Consider the following 21,226-nt stretch of genomic DNA (forward strand, 5'->3'; position numbering starts at 1 on the left):
TGATACCCTGAATGTCACTCAGTCAGATTAACAAAATAAAAAGTGAAGTCTGTGGCACCCGGGAAATAAGTAACACAGATTTATGGGTCGATCTGGGTTCACCCGATCATCCCAGAGAAGTGAAATAAAACAAAAACTAGGAGTCTTTCCATATACGTTACAAGTCAAAACCCCTGATGTGGGTGTAACGTCAGGAGTGTCGTGAACTGTCACATTTCCAAAAGCATTTTCTAGGCTGAGATGAATCTTCTCACCCCAACAAGAGCAGCGATCTCTCCGGAAAGCTGTACTGGGTCAGGTCTACACTCTTGGCAGTTTGTTCCACACCAATGACGGTGTAACCTTCCGTTTTTTTCTGTTGCAGAAAATCGATGAGCTGAGGTGGTTTTACCTTAAAGTGAGTTTAACAAGAGCAGAATAATAAATTATTCATTTATAGCCTTACTTGGAGTAAAATCAGTTTCAAAAAAACTTCTATGAGACTAAGTCTTTTTACAAGGAAAAGGAATTATACTCCATTAAAAAAGACTCCAGGTCGCCTGGGTGGCTTAGTCATTAAGTGTCTGCCTTCAGCTCAGGTCATGATCCCAGGGTCCTGGGATCAAGCCTGACATCAGGCTCCCAGCTCAGTGGGGAGCCTGCTTCTCCTTCTGCCACTCCCCCTGCTTGTGTTCCCTCCCTTGCTCTCTGTCAAGTAAATAAGTAAAATCTTTAAATAAAAAATTAAAAAAAAAAAAAACAACCTTCCCAATATCAAATATATTTATAAAAAGTATTCCTGAGTTGCAACAGGACATATTTTACAGAAAAGAATTCTGGGGGCGCCTGGGTGGCTCAGTCGGTTAAGCGTCTGCCTTCAGTTCAGGTCATGATCCCAGGGTCCTGGGATGGAGCCCCATTCTGGGCTTCCTGCTCAGTGGGGAGTCTGCTTCTCCCTCTCCTGCTCCCATTGGTTCTCTCAATCTCTCTCAAAAAATAAATAAAATCTTAAAAAAAAAAAAAAAAGAATTCCAAAAATACAACAAAGTGAGAGATAATAAAAGGAATGGGGGAACAGAGAGGGTGTATTTTACTTTGAGTATTATTTTAAGCTATAATATAAAGTAGTACAAAAGGACTAATACTTGAAGACAGAGAACCCAGAAGATTTTGGCAAATCAGTGTTTTACTAACAAATCACTTTCTACCCACCTCCACTAGAGGCAGCCACTGCTCTGCGGAGACGCTGAGGCCTTGGAACTGCTTGTCTCCGACACACTGCAGGCTGCCCAGTACGAGGGCCGAGGCCCCGAACACCTCACAGGTCCGGCACAGTCCTGCATGCAAAGGGCAATGGTTACTGGTGACAGGCCTCCCCGGGCTCGCTTTGGCTACGGATCCCCCCGACGCTCCCCAGCAGGGTTAAATAAGCAAAATGGGCAAAATGGCAATGGTCTCAATACAAGTTTTTAGGATCGAGAGATTTTAAGGAAGTCCCCTGGAAAACTGTAATTTTACCTCCTAAATTAGTTGGTTTATCAATGAGCGAGGCCACTACAATCAGTCTGCTAATCGACTTTCCAAGCTTGGCAACTCGATCCTGAAATACTAGCTCCAGATCTAAATCTGGAGCATTAATTTTCCAGGGGATAATCTTCTTCTGAACATCTGTCCACTCAGACTGACTATCTGCTTCGCCTGAGTGAGAACCTGAGAAGGAAAAGGAAATAATCCCATATATGAAAATCTATTTATTTATACACATACACACACATTGAAAAGTTAAAAATGATAGTTCAGAATGAGATTCATTAACAAAAGAACTTTAATTCAGACACGACTGCTATTTTCAAAAGTAATTAAATTTTTTTTTTTAAGATTTTATTTATTCACTTGACAGCGAGAGCACGAGCAGGGGGGAGCAGCAGGCAGAGGGAGAGGGAGAAGCAGACTCCCCACTGAGCAAGGAGCCTGATGCAGGGTTTGATCGGAAGGCCCTGAAATCATGACCCGAGCTGAAGGCACTCAACCGACTGAGCCATCATGCAGGTGCCCCTTCAATAGTAATTTTAAATTTTCAAATTCAACTCTAACAACTAATATACTACAACATTTCATGAAAATAGAATATGTGCTTGTTGTCTACATTTTAGCATATCCAAAACGGGAAGCATCTCAGACCTAGTTTGGTATGATTTTAGCCTTTTTTTCTTAAAGGTCCATAAAGTAATGGTGTATCTTATACACAACAGTGTATTCCTGAAAACAAACATATACAGTCTTTATCCTAAATTGTTTTACAAGTACTTGGGGGAATTTTCCTAAAATGAGTAATATGTGTAAGAGTGATGAATCACAGACTTGTACCCCTGAAACAATACATTATATGTTAAAAATAAAATACAACGATCAACTGATAGTCAGAAAAATGATGATGCTCTCTGAGGCAATTATCCCTTAACCAATGCCCAGCCAAGGGATAATGAGGCAATTATCCCTTAACCTGTCTGATGCAGCGTTCTGAGCTGCAGCACAGGACCAAGACTACCCTTCCAGGCACTTCCTCAACGGCTCTACTCCAGATTGCTGACTAAGCCATCAGGGAGCACAGAGCTTACCAGGACGGATGAGATATGCAAATACCAGAACACGGGGCTGTAGTGAGGGATGTCATGTCTGCGGGAGGAAGGGACGGGCAGAGAGAGAGACCCAGGAAGGCTCAGGGAGGAGTGTGCAAACAGTGAGTGTGGGAGGGCAGTGCGGACCGTAGGGACAGGTGTGCACGTGCACAGGGCATGGGAGGACCATGACCCGGGCAGTGGCAGAACTCTGCTATAGCTCACAAGTGTGCCGTGGATGGAACGTGATGGCCCAGAACATAAAAAGATCATAGAAGACTTGTATAGGATGATAAAGAACTTACTCTCCAGAGAGGAGCCATTAAAGGGTTTTAAGAAGGGGGATAACAGCACTGGTTTTGTGTTTTAGGAAAAAGCCCTCTTCAAAGTGAGGTGAGGATACGTTGGGGCCTTTGCGCCAGTCCCAGCAAAGACAAAGACGGTCTAAATTAAGTCCAGGCAAGAGCAGAAGCAGCCAGATCTGGGAGGCAGAAGCACCCCGATGAGGTAATATGAACACGGCACAGGAGAAGGGAATGACTTCTGCGGTGACCGAGTGGCGCCACTGACGGAAGGGGTTATAGAGGAGCAAGTGTGGCAGCAAGGGAAATCCAGTTCAAATACGCTGAGTTTCAAGAGTTTCTGGGTATCGGTACAATGTCCAGTAGGCTCAGGAAAGAGGCGAGACAGAGACAAAGACGAGAAGTCACATCATATAGGTGGTGGTTTCAAGTTGGGGAAATGAACACAAATGCTCAGGGACACCACAGAGAATGAGGAAACCAGGCCAGTGAAGACATCCAGGGGATTCTAACACTGACGTCTCCGCCTAAAGACGGCACTGCAACACCCTTCTCATTCCCACACACCACACAAAACAGAGACCCCGTCAGCCTTTTCCTCACCCAGGAGACACCTGGTTTCTCAGCTCCGCTCTGCGACCCAACGCAAACCAGCTGCCCATGTGTGCTGTCCTCCTCTCTCCTGTCTCTGCTCAGCCCGCCCCACTGGGGCCGTCCCCACCACACTGATGAAGTAGCTTTGTCACCATCGTCTGTCCCCGGATCTCCCCGTTTGAGGTCCTCTGTTTTGGGAAAGCTCTCCCTCCCGATATCTGCTCAATTGCTCCCGCTTCACCGAAGTCCTACTCAGGGTCGGCTCCTGGGAAAGGGCTCTTTGATCCTGTCACTATCTCCACCCTGCGTTGTGTTTATGGTGCCTCCTGTGCAGGAATGAGTGTGAGCTGCCTGAGGGCAGGGACTTGGCCTTGTGTCCAGCACACAGGAGGCAATCAGTAAGTCTTGACTGAAGGAATAAACAAATTTAAGGTGATTATGTCTTAAAATGTATTAGTAAACCATCCAGAGTGTTTGATGAAAAATGCACTTCCCAGAACTTTCTTCCACACACACTAAATTAAAATCTAAGTGTGTGTGTGTGGGGGGGGACCCAAGTATTCGTACTTTACACAAGTTGTCCAAAGAATTCTTGAAAATATTAAAATTTTAGAGCACTACAAGTATACAGGCCAAAGAGGAACTCCTAATGAGGAGAAGGGTCAGATGGAAGGGGAAAATCAGGACAGCAAGAAGCTAGCAGATCGATGTGCCATACGCGGCAGGTGTGGTAAGAGAAGAGCACCCACGCTCTGTGAAGGAGACAAAGACCGTTTCTGATTTTCTGGAAGATTCTTTGTTGGTTCTGCGTCAGAGAGAGCCAGAACGAGGGCCAAAGGAGCAGCCGCAGCGAGGAGAATGGGAGCCCGCTGCTCCACAACCATTAACACTCGCTGCAGTTTCGAGTGGGCTGGGAGACCCGGTCCTTGGTTTTTCCAGGGGTCACTGGATTGTGCGGGGGATGGGAGGAGGTGAGCAGCTGACAGAAATGTGGGTCCTTCAGAAAGGCGAAGGGAAGCAGTGACGCAGAAGGTGAAGAAACAGGAAAGAAGGCCGAACAGACAAGTGAGGTCCAGCCAGACCCGCGGGGGATGAGAATCAGAAGCTCTGCTTTACTCCTAAATGGGCCAAGACATGAGATTTCATAATCGGACCCTTTTTAATTAACAGTAATATTTCAAAGAAAAGCGAAGTTACTAGCTTCATATAAAAAAGCAGATTAGCGGGCACCTGGGTGGCTCAGTGGGTTAAAGCCTCTGCTTTCGGCTCAGGTCATGATCCCAGGGTTCTGGGATCGAGCCCCGCATCTGGCTCTCTGCTCAGCGGGGAGCCTGCTTCCCTTCCTCTCTCTCTGGCTGCCTCTCTGCCTACTTGTGATCTTTGTCTGTCAAATAAATAAATAAAATCTTAAAAAAAAAAAAAGCAGATTAGGCTCTCTCCTTGGCTTTTTATAGTGAAGCCAAGCAATCAAAAATACCGAAGTTATAGCACCTGTTTTCACAGTCTTTCCTCTAAGTGGAGGAGGGACAGACTTCAGCACAGCAATGAGAAGTGGTGCGATCACCTCTGTTTTCGAGAACCGAAACGAGTAAGGCTAACCAAGGTAACAAGGGGAGAAAAAGAAAACACTTCTTCACCTACGTCCTGCTGAGCCCAGTCACCAGGTTTCAGTTCACAGAGGTGAGTCGGCGAAAGATACCACTGAAATCCTGCATCTGAGGGGATGTCCGTGAATGTGGTAAATTTGCCAATGGCAATCCATTCGTCTTCAACCAGGCCTGAAAGGCGAGGAAGGATGTAAAATATGGTCTGAAAAGAGAATTGTAAAATCTAAATTTTTTCGCCTTAAAAATAACAAAGAAATACATGGTAACATGTTTGAAGTACAGCTTATTTACTCTTACTGATCTATTCTTCCAAACTATCACAGTGGCCATCTTATATCTGGGAGGAACTGTCTGTCCCCATGTCTCATCTTTTCTAAGCCATCGGGGGTTAACTTAGGAAATGCTCCAGGGCAGGCAGATTTACTCGGGTGTTTCTCACCATGGATAATAAACCACTGTGCTCTTGCCAAAAACAAGAAGTGTTTGAGGATTGATCAATGTTAGTGTCGGGTAACACTTAGCAGTGCCCTTTGCTGAAAACTGAACTCCTCGGCAGACGATCAGGTGCCAGCTCTTCTGATGCCGAATCTCTCCTCTGGCCCATTAGATAAATCTGAATCTGAACTTTGTCTCAACCGTATATTAGCGGTGACGTCAGCCAGCTTAGCATCCCTCGGCTGCAACCTCCTCATTTGTCAGACGAGGATGCGATCAGGTTAAAGAGCCCCTCGAGGCTGCGTAAACCAGAGTGTGACACCGCTGGGCACGGCAACTGCCCGTCACTACGTAGGCAGTCCTGGCCTTTTCTTACCTATGAACCGAAACGGAACCAGAGGGTGAGTCAGCACAGGTGAAAAGGCGCACACAGAACAGAAGCACAAGTAACAGGCGATTTAAAAACGACACAGAAAACGTGTGACGAGGCACATGTCCTCCCGATGGCCTCTGCAGTAAAGAACGGCTTTCCGCACTGGCTCCACGTGACGACCGGCACGCGATGCAGACGGGGCGGGAACGGGCCGGAGCAAACGCGGAGCAAGGCAGAGTTCTCCGGGCCATCACGTTACCACCACGTGCAGCCACAGCTCCTGTCGCTGACGGAGGAGAAAACACCCAGAAGGGTGACGTGCGGCGTCGGGGACAGAGATGAAGCCAAAAGGGAAGAAGGGACTTAGTCCTGCTGGAGGACGGAACAGTAGGGGCTGACCTGAGCCTAGAGACCTATTCTGAGTCCTTCAGAAAGGCGCCCAACAACGCATTCCGGGCGCAGAAGAACACGGAATAGAGCGTGTTAAAATACCTAAAAATAAAATCCTGCATTTTTGCAGTGAAGCAACACGAGTGCACAGAAGCCCCACAGAGTGCAGGACCTTCTGGAGCAGATACCTCACAATATACAGACTGATACTCTTTTAAAAGGCCAGTTTCTGAGTAACTGACCCTCCGGATCATGCCTGCACGGCAGCTAAAGTTCTTGTGCAAAAGTCCCGGGTCACGTGTTTTAAATGCAAAGGCAGAACATTACATTTAGAGTCGAAAAAGGGAGAAAGTGATACGATTCACACAATCCTAATAATCTGTTTATTAATTCGCATGCTAATTGTAATAAACATGTTTATGGTTCTTAAAATTACACGAACACCCTGGGCTACGAGGAGGTGGTGTACCATGACCTACACGATTCTCGGGTTGCCCAGAACCGAAACACTGCAAGTAACAAAAGAACAGATTGTTTCGCTTTCATTAGCAATGGGCTTCATTATGACAAAATCTCCCCTGCACAAATGTTCTCACTCATTTCCTTTTAATGTCAGAACAGATTTCTATTTAGAGTTAAATACTCCCCCTTCCAGGGTTTACAAGCCAGACGGCCTGAGAAACAGAAAGTGACAATGACTCGCCCATTTCCACTCCTTATGAGGGAAACGCAAGTCATCGGCATGAAGGAACAAAATTAAACTTAGAACTTTACAACGTGAAGGTGATGTTGTAAGAGGAAAAAAATCGCCTAATTATAACTTTCCAAGAACTGTGGCAGAAAGGAGGCACCGGGATTAAAGGCAGAGTCAAGAATTTACGAAGGACACTCTCCACTCACCTCCAGACAGTAATCCTGAACTGGGTGGAAACTGGCAAAAAAGAAATGCTCCTGGATGCGCTGCCAATTCTTCTTGGCGTTCCTGAGGGTGAAACGTATGGTATGAGGTATGGACCGTGAGACAACACGGACTCAATTAGATAATCACATAAAGGTACTGCAGACTTTAGAATGAATGGAAAATTTTGTGAATTTCATCTGAAGATAAGATCTTCCCTCCAAGATCAACATACTTTAAAAATGGACACTGAATTTGACATTTTGAATGCAAGTCCGAGACAAAGAAAGAACTGTTTCACAGCGAGGAGTGAAACACAACTGTTTCACAACCAGGAGCAAACCCTCCAGCAGAGGGTGCAGAGGCCCCTGCGCTGTCAGAGGCGACGGGAAGCAGACAGGTCATCTGTTGACACAGATGCGGAAACCACAGGCACAGCCTGCGGGACGGACGGCTTCCAGGCTCTGGGAAAATGAATTCTGAAAGGGCACATATAAGAAATCTGGCATGGAGTCTTCAGGTCTCCGTCCAGCAGCAAACACTTATTCTACTCTCAAGATCCACGACACACGGCCCAACTGAACCAGTATTCCCAAACCAGAGGAGGCTGTGAAGTCCCACACACCTGCCACGTTCTAAAAGGCAAAGGCCGTAGGGATGAAAACTATAAAACACACCGGCAGGTGTCAGTTTAAATTCACAATTAACAGCCCAAGGCAAAGTAGCAGTTTTGGGGCATTTTTCTGCAAGACGGTACTCCGTGTTGGCCGCCGAGCCTCCGCAGCACTGGGTGAGGGAGAAAACCCCTCAGGAGAGAAACCCCTCTGGGGGCAAGAGGGGCAGGGACGGGGGCAGGAGACGGTCTGGCCTGGGTCTGACACCCTTCCTGCCGGGAACCCTTAGGGAAAACAGCAGATGTGACCGAAATGAGAACAAAGCCTCCCTGGACAACACATCCACAACCTTCTTGCAGGTCATCTCAGAGGAGGTTTGGAGAGAATTATCTACGACTCGCCTGTGTTTTACCTTCATCAGCCATTTTTTTAAACTACAGACATGAAGTATTTCATAGATTCAAGTACAGAAAAGACATGCGCAGACAGCAATGAGCCTATCCCCGGACGGAACAGTAGTGTATCGTCCCAGCCACTCCTAAGCCACGTTCATTTGTGTGGGCCCCACCAGCGAGGCTGCTGACGGGGCTCTTGCTAAATCCAGTGGCTCTTTTAGGCTCTCATTTCGCTTACTCAGACTCGTCCGTTTCTCTGCACTCCACTCATCTAACACGATTTCCTCCCATTTTCTACGGCCTGCCTCTGATCTGCTCCTCCTACTTTAAAAAAATGGCAAAAGCAAATCAGGTGAGGTCATTCCTGAGTTTAAACTGTTCACTCCCCAGGAGGCCAAGCCCCCTGGCGTCCCGCTGCCTGCACTCACGGCTCTCGGGCTAGACCAGCCCCATTCAGTCGCACATGCCTGCCTCAGCGCTACCCAGAGATCACCGTCCCCAAGCCTCGTCTGCCTCCTTCCCACCCGTCCTTTACAGGGTACTCACAGGTTCTGTTATTTAGGAAAGAGTGTGCACCTCCTCCTCACAATCTTTACTTTCCCACTGGAGTACCTGCCACGATCTAAGTCACTTTACCGTGTGACTCTTTATGTGCTCTCCTGTTCAAGTGACCGGGAGCCACGCGAGGCCAGGGCATTCATGGGGCCTGCTGCCGAGGCCCCAGGACTCGGCCTGCACAGAACAATTCTGCTGTGTGTTTGAAGAGCAGGGATGGTCTAATGTCCGGGGTCCTTTTTTTTTTTTACTGTGTATGTCTCCTACCTGGTACTAGGATTTTAAAAGTAATGGTATTGCGTAAAAGGGTGTTTTACTGCTTAATAAAAAAGGAGCCGAACCAACTGTTTTCAGAAATCAAAACACAGCTACCAAGGAAGTTTGAATAGGATCAACCACCAACCAAAACACTGCAACACCAAACAAATCATGGTTTCTGCACAGAGCAAACCATAAACCGACAATGCCTATGCGTGTGTCAAATTGATTCAAACCCCCACACGTCCTTCCACTGAGAGGCTGCAGTGGGTACACACCCGCCCACTGAGGAGCAACCGGTCGTTCAGGGTCGCCCACCAAGATCAGGAACTCCAGCAGCCGGAACATACCTGGAAGGGTGGGGATTCTAGGCACTGCTATGGTGAGTGACTAATTTTAATGATTATTAGCTGGGACCGGAACTTGCGTTGGCTTTCTAAACACCCAACCGTGTACAACATATCAGAGGCCTCCAGCCCCTTCCTTTGCACTTGTGCCCCTCCCCTGTAATCTGTCCTACGTCCCCACCTAACTCTCCTCTCTGATTTTTCTCTGTTGTAGCCCATGTAGTTATATTGTAGTATCTGTATTTGCTGAATTGAGGCTCTTCATCCTGAACCACCAAAACCTCTTTTACCCAGTCACCTAAAGGCCTCTTTTCAACTGATGTGTTCAAAGTAGAAGCAGGCAGAAGGGCTAGAAGGTAGTAGTTGTGGCCGCGGAATCCTCCGTCCCAGCCCCACACAAAGGTTTGTAAGGATTCACACAGTCTCATTTACGCCACCTGCTACCTTGATGGTCAAGCAAAGATCCTGTAGGTTACTGATTTCCCAAACACTATTTCGTACGCTTCACACGCTGCTTCTCACCTTTATCTGTCTGTTTATAAAAATTAGTGAGTGCTTTGAGGACCTGAAAGAAACCTCTTATATTGATGGGTAGTGCCTGGGTCTCTGAAAATTATAAAAATCTGGGGATTCCTGGATAGTGGTCATCAATGATAATAATACAAAAGTAAAACAACAACAATTCCCTGAGGGCCGGGGAAATCAGCTCAGATACTGGCAGAGACTAGGAGACGCCGCCTGCCCTAGGGTGGCAGGAGCAGGGCCCGGAGAGAGCACGGACCCCTGCTCCGTCCACAGCACAGCAGTGTACCTACTCGACGGTGAGCAGCTGTGCAGGACTCGCTCTGGGAAATAAAGACAATCTCTAAGAATAGGAAAAGAAAAAAGCTTCCGTCCTTAATTAGCACAGCCGTGGGGTTGAGAGCATGTCTTCATAGCCAGACCCTTCTGCTTCTCAGCACCTCTTTGTCAAGAGAGGACGGTAACAGTCAGCCATATGGAAGACAGCTATCTGAAGGTGTGTACAGGATTATTTACAAAACGAAGGACCAAGGATAAGAAAGCAAAGAAGGTCATGAGGGAGCTGACTGCAATTAGAGCCCGCGGGAAACCACACAGTGAAGAGTTCCCTGCTCCCACGGGGCCTTGTCCGAGCACGACGGAATAATGAGAAGCTAACGAGGCCGAGGCCCCTGTCCGTCCCTTCTCTGTGCTGCTGGAGGAAGGGAAAGCGTGCGAGCTTTGCTTACCCTGTTCCGGGCATGTTTTCCACTTGGTTGAGACTGGATTCAATAACAGACGTCAACGCGTCAAATTCCTCCGTGTGCAGTGCCTTACACATGCTCCAGACCTTCTTCAGGGCGGCCAAGGCATACAGTCGGATGCTGAAGTTTTGACTGAAACACCACTGCAGCACAGTGACAAGGGCTTGCTTCAGGACGGGTTTCTGGAAGGAAAGGGGGGAAAGTCTTCACATGGGCGCGTGGACTGTCCCACCGAGTGGACAGGAGCCCAGCTGCTCTCACGGGCTCTCATGCAGGAGCAGGGCTGCTCCTTCCTTCTCAGACCCAGGTGCGCTGGCATGAGCGATTTCCTCGAGGAAGATGCTCCCAGCTCCTTAACTTCCATTTACGAGGCGGCTGTGGTCCACGCTCCCCTCACGGCAGCGCCTGGGCTAGCGGATGGAGCCCCTTCACGCTAGCCGCCATGCAACCATAATGTGCGAACAGCCCCCCGGGCAGCAGACGTCACGAGTGTTCTCCGAGCCCCTGCTGCTGGTGCACGTCCAACTGCTTCTAAAGCAGGGCCCTCTGACAGGGCTGCTTTCCTCCAGGCCTTTGTGAACAACTGTTTCCCTCATGATGCTCTTGGCCCCGCCGAGCGCTGAGGGGTGGCAGGAAAATTTAAAAATGGGGAGGAAAATGATAAAGTTTAAACTTCCCTGTAGTCCTTCCCTGTGAATTCACACACTGTCCCATCTTCACAGCCTGCAGATTTCCAGCAGCCACGGTCCCTGACTTCCAGAACCACACAGGTCCACGGAGAGTGAAAGGCAAAGGAAGCGACACAGATCAACGTGCAAACCAGACGGACGGAAACGTTTAATAAAACGTCAGGAGCTTCCCTGATGCTCATGCCAAACGGCTGGTCTGCAAACGTCTGTGGGGCTGTACCTCGCGGACAGTGCTACGGTTTCCGCTGACTGAAAACCGAGCTCACGGAAGACTTGACCAACACCCTGCACGGTTAACGGCACATTTCAATTTCCCCAAGCCTCTTTGGGGACAAAATACAGACGTGCAGGATCCTATTTTAGTCCTTTATTCAAAAGGCGGTCAACATTCATCCAAGGTCGCTGCACTCTCAGCATCCCAAGGACACCGGGGGGAGACACACACGTAACTGTCACAAACGCACGACCGTGCCCGGGTAAGGAGAACCTTGAGCCAATACCAGAGCATGCGGAGCTCGGCCAGAGGCAGGAACTAGGCAGATGGAGCCCAGCAAAAAGGCCACGGAGGAAGAACAATTTTCAAGAAGGGGGCAAGGAAGGCTGAGGAGCTTATCAGATGCGGATCTGAGAAAATGAGGAAACAGATTCACTTGGCCAGGAGAAGACAGAGAGAAATGCCAGGGTGGCGAAGGAAAGTGGCAACTTCTGAGTGATATGAGTAAGTATTTACTTGTAATTTTAAAAGCTGAAAACCAAGACAGGTTATCCAAGACACCTGGAACACCATAAGAAGAGAATTTAAAGAGGAGGCAAAGATAATATTAATTATTACTAATATTTTATATTCCTTTACAATTTTACAAGGCACATGTGAGAGCAGCTAAACATACATCCTACCGACAGTATCAGACACGGACCACAAGCGCCGTGTAGGTTGTCTGTAATACGCACAGCTTCACAAGGACCGGGTGAAGATGAGGCAAACCAGTGTCAGTAAAAGGACGGCCATCCCAAACATGACCCATTCAAAACTGAACTCCCGACTTTTTCTCTAACCCCCAGGAGGGAGGAGAGAGTACTCGCTCCCCTGGCCCTCTCCCTGCCCTTACTCCATGCCAGTCGCTGACTTCCAGGCAGGACGAGACCACTCACTTGCAGCCCACACCTGCTGTCCCTTGTCCTGGAAAGTGCCCTGGACCCACGTGTGGTCACTCACTCACTGCTTTCAGGTACGTGTTCAGGGTCACCTCCTGAGGAAGGTCTGCCCTGAACCTACCTCCTGAAATAGCCATCCTGCCCCAAATACCCCATCTCTAACCCCTTGTTCTGCGTTTTCTACAAACCCTGTGTCACCACCTCGGATGCCTGGGTGGCTTAGTCGGCGAAGTATCTGCCTTCGGCTCAGGTCATGATCCTGGGGTCCTGGGATCGAGTCACGCTGGGCTCCCTGCTCAGCGGGGAACCTGCTTCTCCCTCTGCCCGCTTCTCCCACTGCTTGTGCTAATAAATAAAAATCTTAAAAGAAAAACCACTTAACAGTGTAATGTCTACTTGTCATCTCTCCCCACGCCAGAATGATGGTGGTGATGGTTTTGCTCACTGCAGAATTCCTAGGACCGGAACCATCCACCCGGACACACGGAAGGTGCAGGACTATACTGGAGGGAGGAGGAGGGACGACTGCCCAGACAGCCCTCCAGCGGGGCCTGTGGTCAACCACCTGCACCCCACACCCCATCTCCAAGTCAGTCTTCTCCCCAAGGACAAGTGTTTCCCTCTCTTCTGAGCGGCTCACACGGCTCTCCCCGCCCTTCTAAACCTTTCCATGGAGGCTTCGGAGCCCTCCTCCCAGGATGGTCTCCAACCCCTAACCGTTCTCTCCCACCTCCAAAGCCACGAGAGGGTCTGCGCCCGTTCCGATCTCCAACGTGATTCCGGTCATTGTCTCGCTGCCATCAGAGACACAGCCGAGTAGGTCTGCCAGAGCTCAGCCCTTGTCACTGAACCTGGAACTGTTCTTCCTAAAACCTTGAAGCCTGTATTCTAACTTTTTTAAAGAGTTATTTATTTGTTTTAGGGATGCCTCAGTGGCTCGGTCACCTGCCTTCAGCTAAGGGCATGATCTCAGGGTCCTGGGATCGAGCTCTGCACTGGGTTCCCTGCACAGCGGGAAGCCTGCTTCCGCCTCACCCACTCCCCCTGCTTGTGTTCCCTCTCTGTCAAATAAATAAATAAAATCTTAAAAAAAATAAAGTTATCATTCGTGTTGGAGAGGGACAGCAAGGGGCAGAGGAAGAATCCCAAGCAGGCTCCCTGCTATGTGAGGAGCCTGACACACAGCTTGATCTCACCACCCCGAGATCGTGACCTGAGCGGAAGTCAAACGACTGAGTCACCGAGGCGCCCCCAGGTATTCCAACTTCTGACCCCAAACCCCTAACCTCAGTCCATCTCCTCCCCCACCTGTTTCCCTCCTGTGCTCCCCATGGAGCTTGTCCCAGTCGCAGGCTCCCCGCTGCTGGAAACTAGGGGATAAAACCCATCTTTCCTGACTTCTGCAGTCTCCTGGCCTTTCTCTCCTTGAAAACAGTCTTTCCTGTGACCTTCAGGACTCCCCGTTCTTCAGGTGGTCCCCCTCGCCCTCCTGCTTTCCGTCTCAATCCCCCCAGCTCCTGGGCCTTCGATGCCGGCGCTGCTCTGGGCTCTGTCCCCGGCTCCCTCTTCTGACCGGCTGCGCTCCCTGCACTGGCTTCCACGGCTTCCGTCCAGTCAGGGCCCCCGGGCTGGCGAGCCACAGCGTAGCTACTTCTCTTCTCTCAACCGAGGTGCGGCCGTGTTCGCTGCAGACGTGCGCAGATGTAGGAGGTCACATCGAGGTCCCCTCCTGCTAGCAGGGGGCAAATCACAGGGCATCCCAACCGGGGCACGGTCGCGGACACAACCTACGGGTGCAACTGGGGTTTCCCCAGCATTCCTTGACCTCAGTTGAGCACGAGGTTGTCTGTATTCAGTTCTAGACCATTCTATCACATGTGGGTTCACAGAGCCAGCATCGCCGTCACGAAACCGGACAGTTCCCACACCTGAGGACCCTCCTGTTGTCCTTTCATAACCAGCCCCCCACCACCTCCTTCCCACACTCCTCTCCCCGCAGCCACTTTCACACAACCGGCAGTGCTGTGAAGGCATCAGAGGTGAGCTGTGGGCACGGAATCCGGTGGGAGCGCCACAGAATCGGATCTTTATCACAGAGTCACTGGAAGCACGAAGAGACAGGCTCTCCGCTCATGGCTGAGAGCTACGCTGCGGAGCCCGCACCCACCGCTCTCCTTCCCAACGGTGTATGGAGCCTCCTCCATGCAGGCCTGTAGCTCCCACAAGCAGAGCGATGAGCTGTGCTCCCCGAGCCAGGACCCTGGGCCCCCGCCCACCCTGTCCCAGAGGAAACAAACGACCCGGCTTGTCAGCAGAGGCCCGCTTCTGCTTCCAGGTCCGGGCTTCTGCTTCCAGGTCCGGAGCGGGTGCAGACACCCTGAGCCCCTCCCTGGCGATACGCTGTTTCCAAAACAGGCTTCTGTGCTCCAGGCTCAGCAGCAAGAAGGTGTGCTGAGCCCTGCACCTTCAGGAGCCGACCAGAGCACCGCAGTCCATCCGCAGTCTCCCCACACCCCCCAGCTACGCTAACAGCAGCAGCACTGACCCTCCAACCTGCGCCTTGAGGCTTCGGAGTCGTGGTCCCCAAACCAATGCCCACATTCAAGTTGTGTCTCCTGTCTGGCCCTCTTCCTGAGCCCCAGAGCCCTACCTGCACCTGCTGTCTCCCAGAGCCCTGGGGTTCCCCACGAGTGACAAACCCATGACCCATCCACTCGTCACCACCCCTGGGTCTGTTCCTCCTGCTGCCTCCTGCCTAGTGGGAGGCGCCACTGACCCTGGCGGCCCAGGTCACTTCCCTGCTTCCCGCCTTCTCGCCACCACTGCCATCCACCGAGCCCTGGCGTTACTTGCTAGCGCACAGCTGTCACGTCTGTCCCTCCGCCGCCTTCATTCCATGGCTCATGGGACAGCACGGAGATTGCCGCAGCGGCTCCCTGGCGGCTCACGGGACAGCGCAGAGATCGCCGCAGCGGCTCCCCGGCGGCTTCCAGTGTCACCCCCATGACTGATCCCACACAGCACACTCATCGGACCACGTCACCCTCGGCAGCACCTCCCCCGTGCCCACTGGATAAAGTCCAAATTCCTCACACGGAGCATTTGCTGTGTGTCCGCCCCGTTGTGGAGCTACTTGCCCAAGCTCACATAGCAAGCAGGAGGGGGCGCTTAGATGGGATTCCAGGTCCCCTAGAGCTAGGACCCCCCGACTCACAGACTGTGCTGAACCTGCTTTATAAAGGCCCTTCTGTGCTGGGCCCTGCCCGCCCTGCAGCTCCCGCCTGTCTCCAGCATCTCCCCGCTCCCGCCGTGCCCCGCTCCCCTGCCCCGAAGGCCTCTCTACTGAACCCGAATTCCTCCCTGTGGGCCAAGGTTTGAGATCTCGCTGGTGCCCCACAGCCCGCTGCACTTCCCCCAGCGCACGCCCCCAGACTGAGCTGCGTCCTGCTTCCCTGATCTCCGCAGTCCTGGGCAGTGCTCGGTGGAGAAAGCACCAACACCAGCTCGAGTGAGGGACACAGAGGGCTTGGTCCCTGAATCCGACAGACACAGAGAAGGACGAAGGACGCTTCTGAGCGGTGAGAGCGTGACCTCTGTGATATTCAGTCCTTACAACGATCCCGTGAGGTAAGGAGTACCACGACCGGTTGACAGCAGAGGAAAACCGGAGGGATCAAATCCAAACAAACTACCTCCCCTTTCCAATTTCTCGCCGCTCTCGGATAACCTTAATCCTCACTCCACGCTTTACTCGGACTTCCTTAGTCTTTACAAATGTCCGTGTCCTGCTCCTAATCCATCCAGGACACGTTACCTCTAGTTCTCGTGTCCCCTCGCCCTCCTCTTGGCTGTGACAGTTTCTCAGACTCAGCTTGTTTTCGACGACCTTGTCAGTTCTGAGCAGTGGTCAGGTCGGCTGGGATCTGGGTGATGTTTTTCTCATGCCTAGACTGGGGTTACGGTGTCGCGAAGGGAAACCACGAGGCTATTTCCATCATGTCCTACCAAGGCCCCGGAGGACTATGGCATGACTAAGCGCTCCACGGGCTCCCCTTCCTCTCTGCTCTGAGGAAGAACATCGCTAGGGCAGCCCACACTTTAGGACTGGGTGGCTATGTGCCCCCTCCTTGAGGCCAGAGTGACCACATAAATTATTTGGAATTCTGCACAGGTTTGTTGTTTTTCCCACTGGTTTATTTAATTATTCACTTAGATCAGTCTAAACTCATGAATATTTATTTCATTGGGTTGTAACCCAGTGTTACTGTATTGTGTTGCTTGTCTCAGCTTTAGCCACTAGGGGGACTCTCGGGGGCTCCTGTGCCCCTTAGCAGATCTGCCCCACGTGTCCCTCCACCCCGCCTGCCCAGGCACTTTTCTATTTACCTTGCGTAGTTTCTGCCCTATTTCTAGGATCAGCTGTTTTTCCAAGAAGCCCCGGTTCCTTTTATGAGAGAACGGTATTAGAAAGCAGTAACTGGGAGCTCGGTACAGATTACTTGTAAGTACAAAAAATAAAAGTAAAAAAATCCAGTATAATTCTCCACAGGGAATATAATCATTTTCTGAATCCTATAGTCAGATAGGCTGGTGCTGCCTGCGCTCATCAGCCATGGCCAAGACTGAGAGACACACCATTCGGGACTGAAGCCCAGTGATGCCATCTCCTAACAAGGTCTGGACACGTAGGACAAGGTGACAGGACAATACACAACCATGAGCACACTAGAGAAGGGTGTTTTCCCCTCTGCTTTCAATCTCCATAGACATTTAGCATTCTGCCCTTGGTCCTGTTTGGCGGTAGTTCTGAATCTTCTCTGACCACTTAGCACGAACCTGTACAAGCGCAATATTTCCATACTTTGAGGAAAACGGAAAGTCTTGACTGAGTGTTTCCAAGAAGTCTTTAAACAAAAACATATTTGTCAGGTAACAACAGACTTCGCAGCAGACACTGTGAAGGACTTGGACAGACTAACGAAGTATACTAGTCTGGTCTGGTCTTAGATCTCTCCATTTAGATTTCTTTTTTTCAGAACATAGTGAAATTGAGATTATTCTATTCCACTAATCAGCATTCCTTCTTTTGGATGCTTTGAAAATAAATAAATCTAAAATATATAATATACAGTGAGTATAAACAGGGCTGAATGGGAAAATAACCTGTTATTGGGGCACCGGGGTGGCTCAGTCAGTTAAGCATCCAACTCTTGATTTTTGGCTAAGGTCATGATCTCAGGGTCGTGGGATCAGCCCCATGTCAGGCTCTGCACTGAGTGTGGAGCCTGCTTGGGATTCTCTCCCTCTGTCCCTCCCCTACACCCCCAGAACACCTGTGCTCCCCATCTGATAAATAAATGATAACCTTTTACTTATTCCGGATCTAGTAGAAGTACTTCTAAGGTAAGTTCATTTTCAGAACTTGTCTGAATGGTTGTGAGCTATTTCAGCCACCCTGATAGAGGACAGTTCCTTATCTTCTTGCCTCTCTCGGCGGATGGCAAGCAGATCTCTTTTCTGCACATATTTAAGACAGGAAGGTAGCATGTGACGTTACCTGAGGCTAGAGTTTGCCCGATTTTGGCAGAAGCAGTGAACTAAGGACCTCAGGGAACCGTAACTCTCACACTGCCATCTGGCGGACAGACGCTGTAAGGCGCCCTGTGACTTCAAGATCTCAGGATTTTAGGAGCTAAATTATGGTGGCGGAAAAGATCTTGGTTTCAGAATTCATGAAATAGTTAACAACTAAATTTGCCTATTACCACCGTTTAAAGACAAGAACACTTGGCAAACTCTAGGAAACCTCTCTTACCCATATTTTTCTTTTACTTTCAACACCAAACAGCACTTCTTATCCCGTATATCCGGGTCTCTCCCAGAGTTCACAGCTCAGCACTCTCCCCTGTACACTCAGTAAAGAAGAAGCTTGCTCTAAACCTCACGGGCAGGTTTTCCTGAATTCTTAACAACTTTGCCAAAGCGATTAACCAGAATTAGCTATGCTTTCTACTTGTCTGTGGGGTAAACCACTAGGGAGACTGCTCGAAGCCCAAAAAAGAGGGCAGAACTATGGCCCACAGCACATCAGCCTCCAATTACCCCGCAGCTCTTAATACTCAGACCGTCAGCATCTTTGCACGAGCCCGTGTTCAATGTCAGTCAAGGAGCAGTTAAACGCGACACAGGAGGTCTCACTTAGATCATCTTATGTAACTACTTGTCTAGAGTTAAGAATCTACCACTAGAAATTGCCCACCAGTCTGTCCACAGACGTAGGATATGCCGAGGCACATGTACCTCGCGGGGTGGGTGGGGGGTGGCGGTGTTGACGTGGGTTAATGCCGGCCTGTGGATTTGTGTCTAAGTGTGTGTGCACAGCGAGTGAGTAGTGGGAGGGAAGAGGAGAAGTGGCCAAAATCACAAGAAATATTCAACATTTAAAAAAATTGTACAAACATATACAATTCTGTTTTGTGGGTTTAAACTCTTCTCGTTTAAACTCACCTTTTCTGGAATGTTTTGAGTGATGATGTCCAAATGTGACAAAACGGATAAAAATGTACAAATGCTTGTTTTAAGGTTTTCTTCACCCTGAAAAAAAAATCAGATAAATCAAGCGGTCACTCAAGGCTTCCTGTGCCGCTGTGAGGCCCAGGACAGAGGCCCACGAGGGGCAGGCTGTGATGCAGCCTGGCCTGGGTGGGGACCGGGGATCACAGACACAGGAGGGAAGTAACTTCCAGTGGCCAAGCACCGACACCCCCGTCAGCAGACACCACGCGCCGGATCAATTTAACTGTGGAGTAAGTGGTACAGCCACGGGTGTGCTCACCTCCGAGGAGACACGGGTGGCCCAGGGGAGCAGGAAAGAAAGAGAACAGGCGAAAAGGGAGTAAGACGCACAAAGAAGGGGACGGGAAGGCAGAGACAGGCTCCGAAGTTAGACGGGACCTTGCAGACAACTTTAGAGCCAAGGACATAAAGCTATGTAGGTGTTCAGCGGGGATTGAGAGACCTTCCCAATCACAGGGATTTGGAAGAACACATCATTCTAGTGACAATAAACTGAGGAGCCCCAGACAGACCAGAAAGGAAAGAGATTACAGACACTATCACCCAGAACCAGTCCAAAGGCCGATCAGACGATTTATTCAGCTACTGAATGTCTTCGACGTGCCAAGTACTGTTTCAGAAATCGTGGAAAACAAAATCAGATAAGGTTCCTGCCTCCAAGGAGCTTCCTCTAGTGGGCTGCAAGGACCAGATCCACAGTAAGTTAAATTTCCGATTATACCAAGCACTATTCATATGCTACAAAAACCTCTAAACAGGGGATCCAAGCCACCCTTCCTTTAAGAATTGACACAAAGGATGTGTGGACTGAGATCTAAAGGGAGGGAAACAGTTCTGTAGATGAAGAAGATAAAGGCCATTTCAGGTACAGGGCACAGCATGTGCAAATGGCCTGGGCCAGAGGACATGTGAGGAACGTGAAGGCTCAGGAAAGGTCAGACTGCCGCTGTGGCCTCTGTGCCTCCAGGGACCCTGGCGTCCCCGTTTTTGTGACCTAATGCAGACCCCTCCCACTTTTGGGACCCATCTGCTTTGGCCCATGAGACATGAGCTCGCAGGACACAGCCAGAGGCTGGGGAAGCACACGCACACCATGACGTGTCATCCTGAGATGCTCACGCTGGGGATCCTGAGGCACCGCAGACAGAGGTCAGCCGCCCTGCCGCGCACGCGCAGAGAGAGCCCGGCCACCACAGCTCCTCCCCTCACTGCCGCCGGGGTGACCAACGCGGAAACCGTAGCCCTAGCAGGCTCCACGCGGAGCGGAACTGCCCAGCGGGGCCCACACAACCCAGAGTCGTGAAAAACATTAAACACCCCTTTCCACTCGCTGGTTCTGGACTGTCTGAGCAACAGAAAGCGGAGCCTGGCACAAGACGGGCGTGCAGACAGGGAAGGTGGCACACAGAGGGGCCGGCGGGGGAGGATGGTGTACCATCAGCCGAGACCGGCCGGCCGTTCTGAAGACCCTGGGTCTTTATTCCAGAACAGTGTCTGAAGCAAGCGGATAACCTGACCAGACGTTCACTCTGAAAACCCTGCTCTGGCTTCTGTGCGAACGGACTGAGACGGAAGCAGAAGTGGACGCAGGGGCCGAGGGAGAAGGCTGCAGGGGGAGGCGGAGGCCGGAGAGAGCACAGGAGAAACCCTCGATGCGGGGGGAGAGCGCTCTTTGACACAAGGCCCGGATCCTCCACGGTACAAGGAGGGAAGAAATCTCGGACGGATACAGACGCAGGCAGACACGTGTGACCACTACGGAGAACGTAGAGGTGTTACTACGTGAGGACTTTTGTTTTCTTAAAAAAGTAGAAGTTGAAGTCATCTACTTCTGATAAAGGAAGAAGAGGGTGTAGTGAGTGTTTGCCATTTTTGGGGTCTCCTGAACCCCCTTCCAAGTTCAAAGAATTCTCCCCCCTTAGAGGTCTGTGGGAAGCTGCAGATGGTACATTCCTGTTCCCAGCCTCTGTGCAGCTGAAGAGAAGGCACCGACGCTTGGATCCAGAGGCATCTACCCTGAACCAGAAACTCGGAGGGGCAAAACAGGCGGCAGGTGGCCGCGGATGGTGATGGCACCCCCCCCCCCCCACCCCCCGGCGGGGTAAAGCAGTATCCCCACTGGGCCAGCTCCACGGCGCGGCTGTAGCTGCAGCTCTGGGAGCCGCTGAACCTCCTT

General features: G+C 50.5%; 1 protein-coding gene across 7 annotated transcripts in view; it reads right to left on the bottom strand.

Moving 5' to 3' along the window:
* TARBP1 (TAR (HIV-1) RNA binding protein 1) overlaps positions 1 to 21,226 on the bottom strand; it is an 84,953-nt gene that overhangs the window by 3,407 nt on the left and 60,320 nt on the right. For 4 of the 7 annotated variants that reach the window (XR_006821190.1, XM_046026276.1, XM_046026277.1 and 1 more), the window contains exons 23-29: positions 18,982 to 19,068; positions 10,616 to 10,812; positions 7,199 to 7,280; positions 5,131 to 5,302; positions 1,498 to 1,689; positions 1,192 to 1,316; positions 255 to 391 (exon numbers count right to left, since the gene is read on the bottom strand). Coding sequence is in view for 5 of the 7 variants with exons in the window: in XM_046026276.1 (XP_045882232.1) it covers positions 255 to 391; positions 1,192 to 1,316; positions 1,498 to 1,689; positions 5,131 to 5,302; positions 7,199 to 7,280; positions 10,616 to 10,812; positions 18,982 to 19,068 (992 nt within the window). In the remaining 2 variants the exon portion in view is untranslated. Of the gene's footprint in view, positions 1 to 254; positions 392 to 1,191; positions 1,317 to 1,497; positions 1,690 to 5,130; positions 5,303 to 7,198; positions 7,281 to 10,615; positions 10,813 to 18,981; positions 19,069 to 21,226 lie in introns of those variants that run through there. The other 3 variants (XR_006821191.1, XM_046026278.1, XM_046026280.1) reach the window with 3 other exon arrangements.

This window comes from Meles meles, chromosome 13 (assembly GCF_922984935.1).
Source record: "Meles meles chromosome 13, mMelMel3.1 paternal haplotype, whole genome shotgun sequence".
Lineage (NCBI taxonomy): Eukaryota > Metazoa > Chordata > Mammalia > Carnivora > Mustelidae > Meles > Meles meles.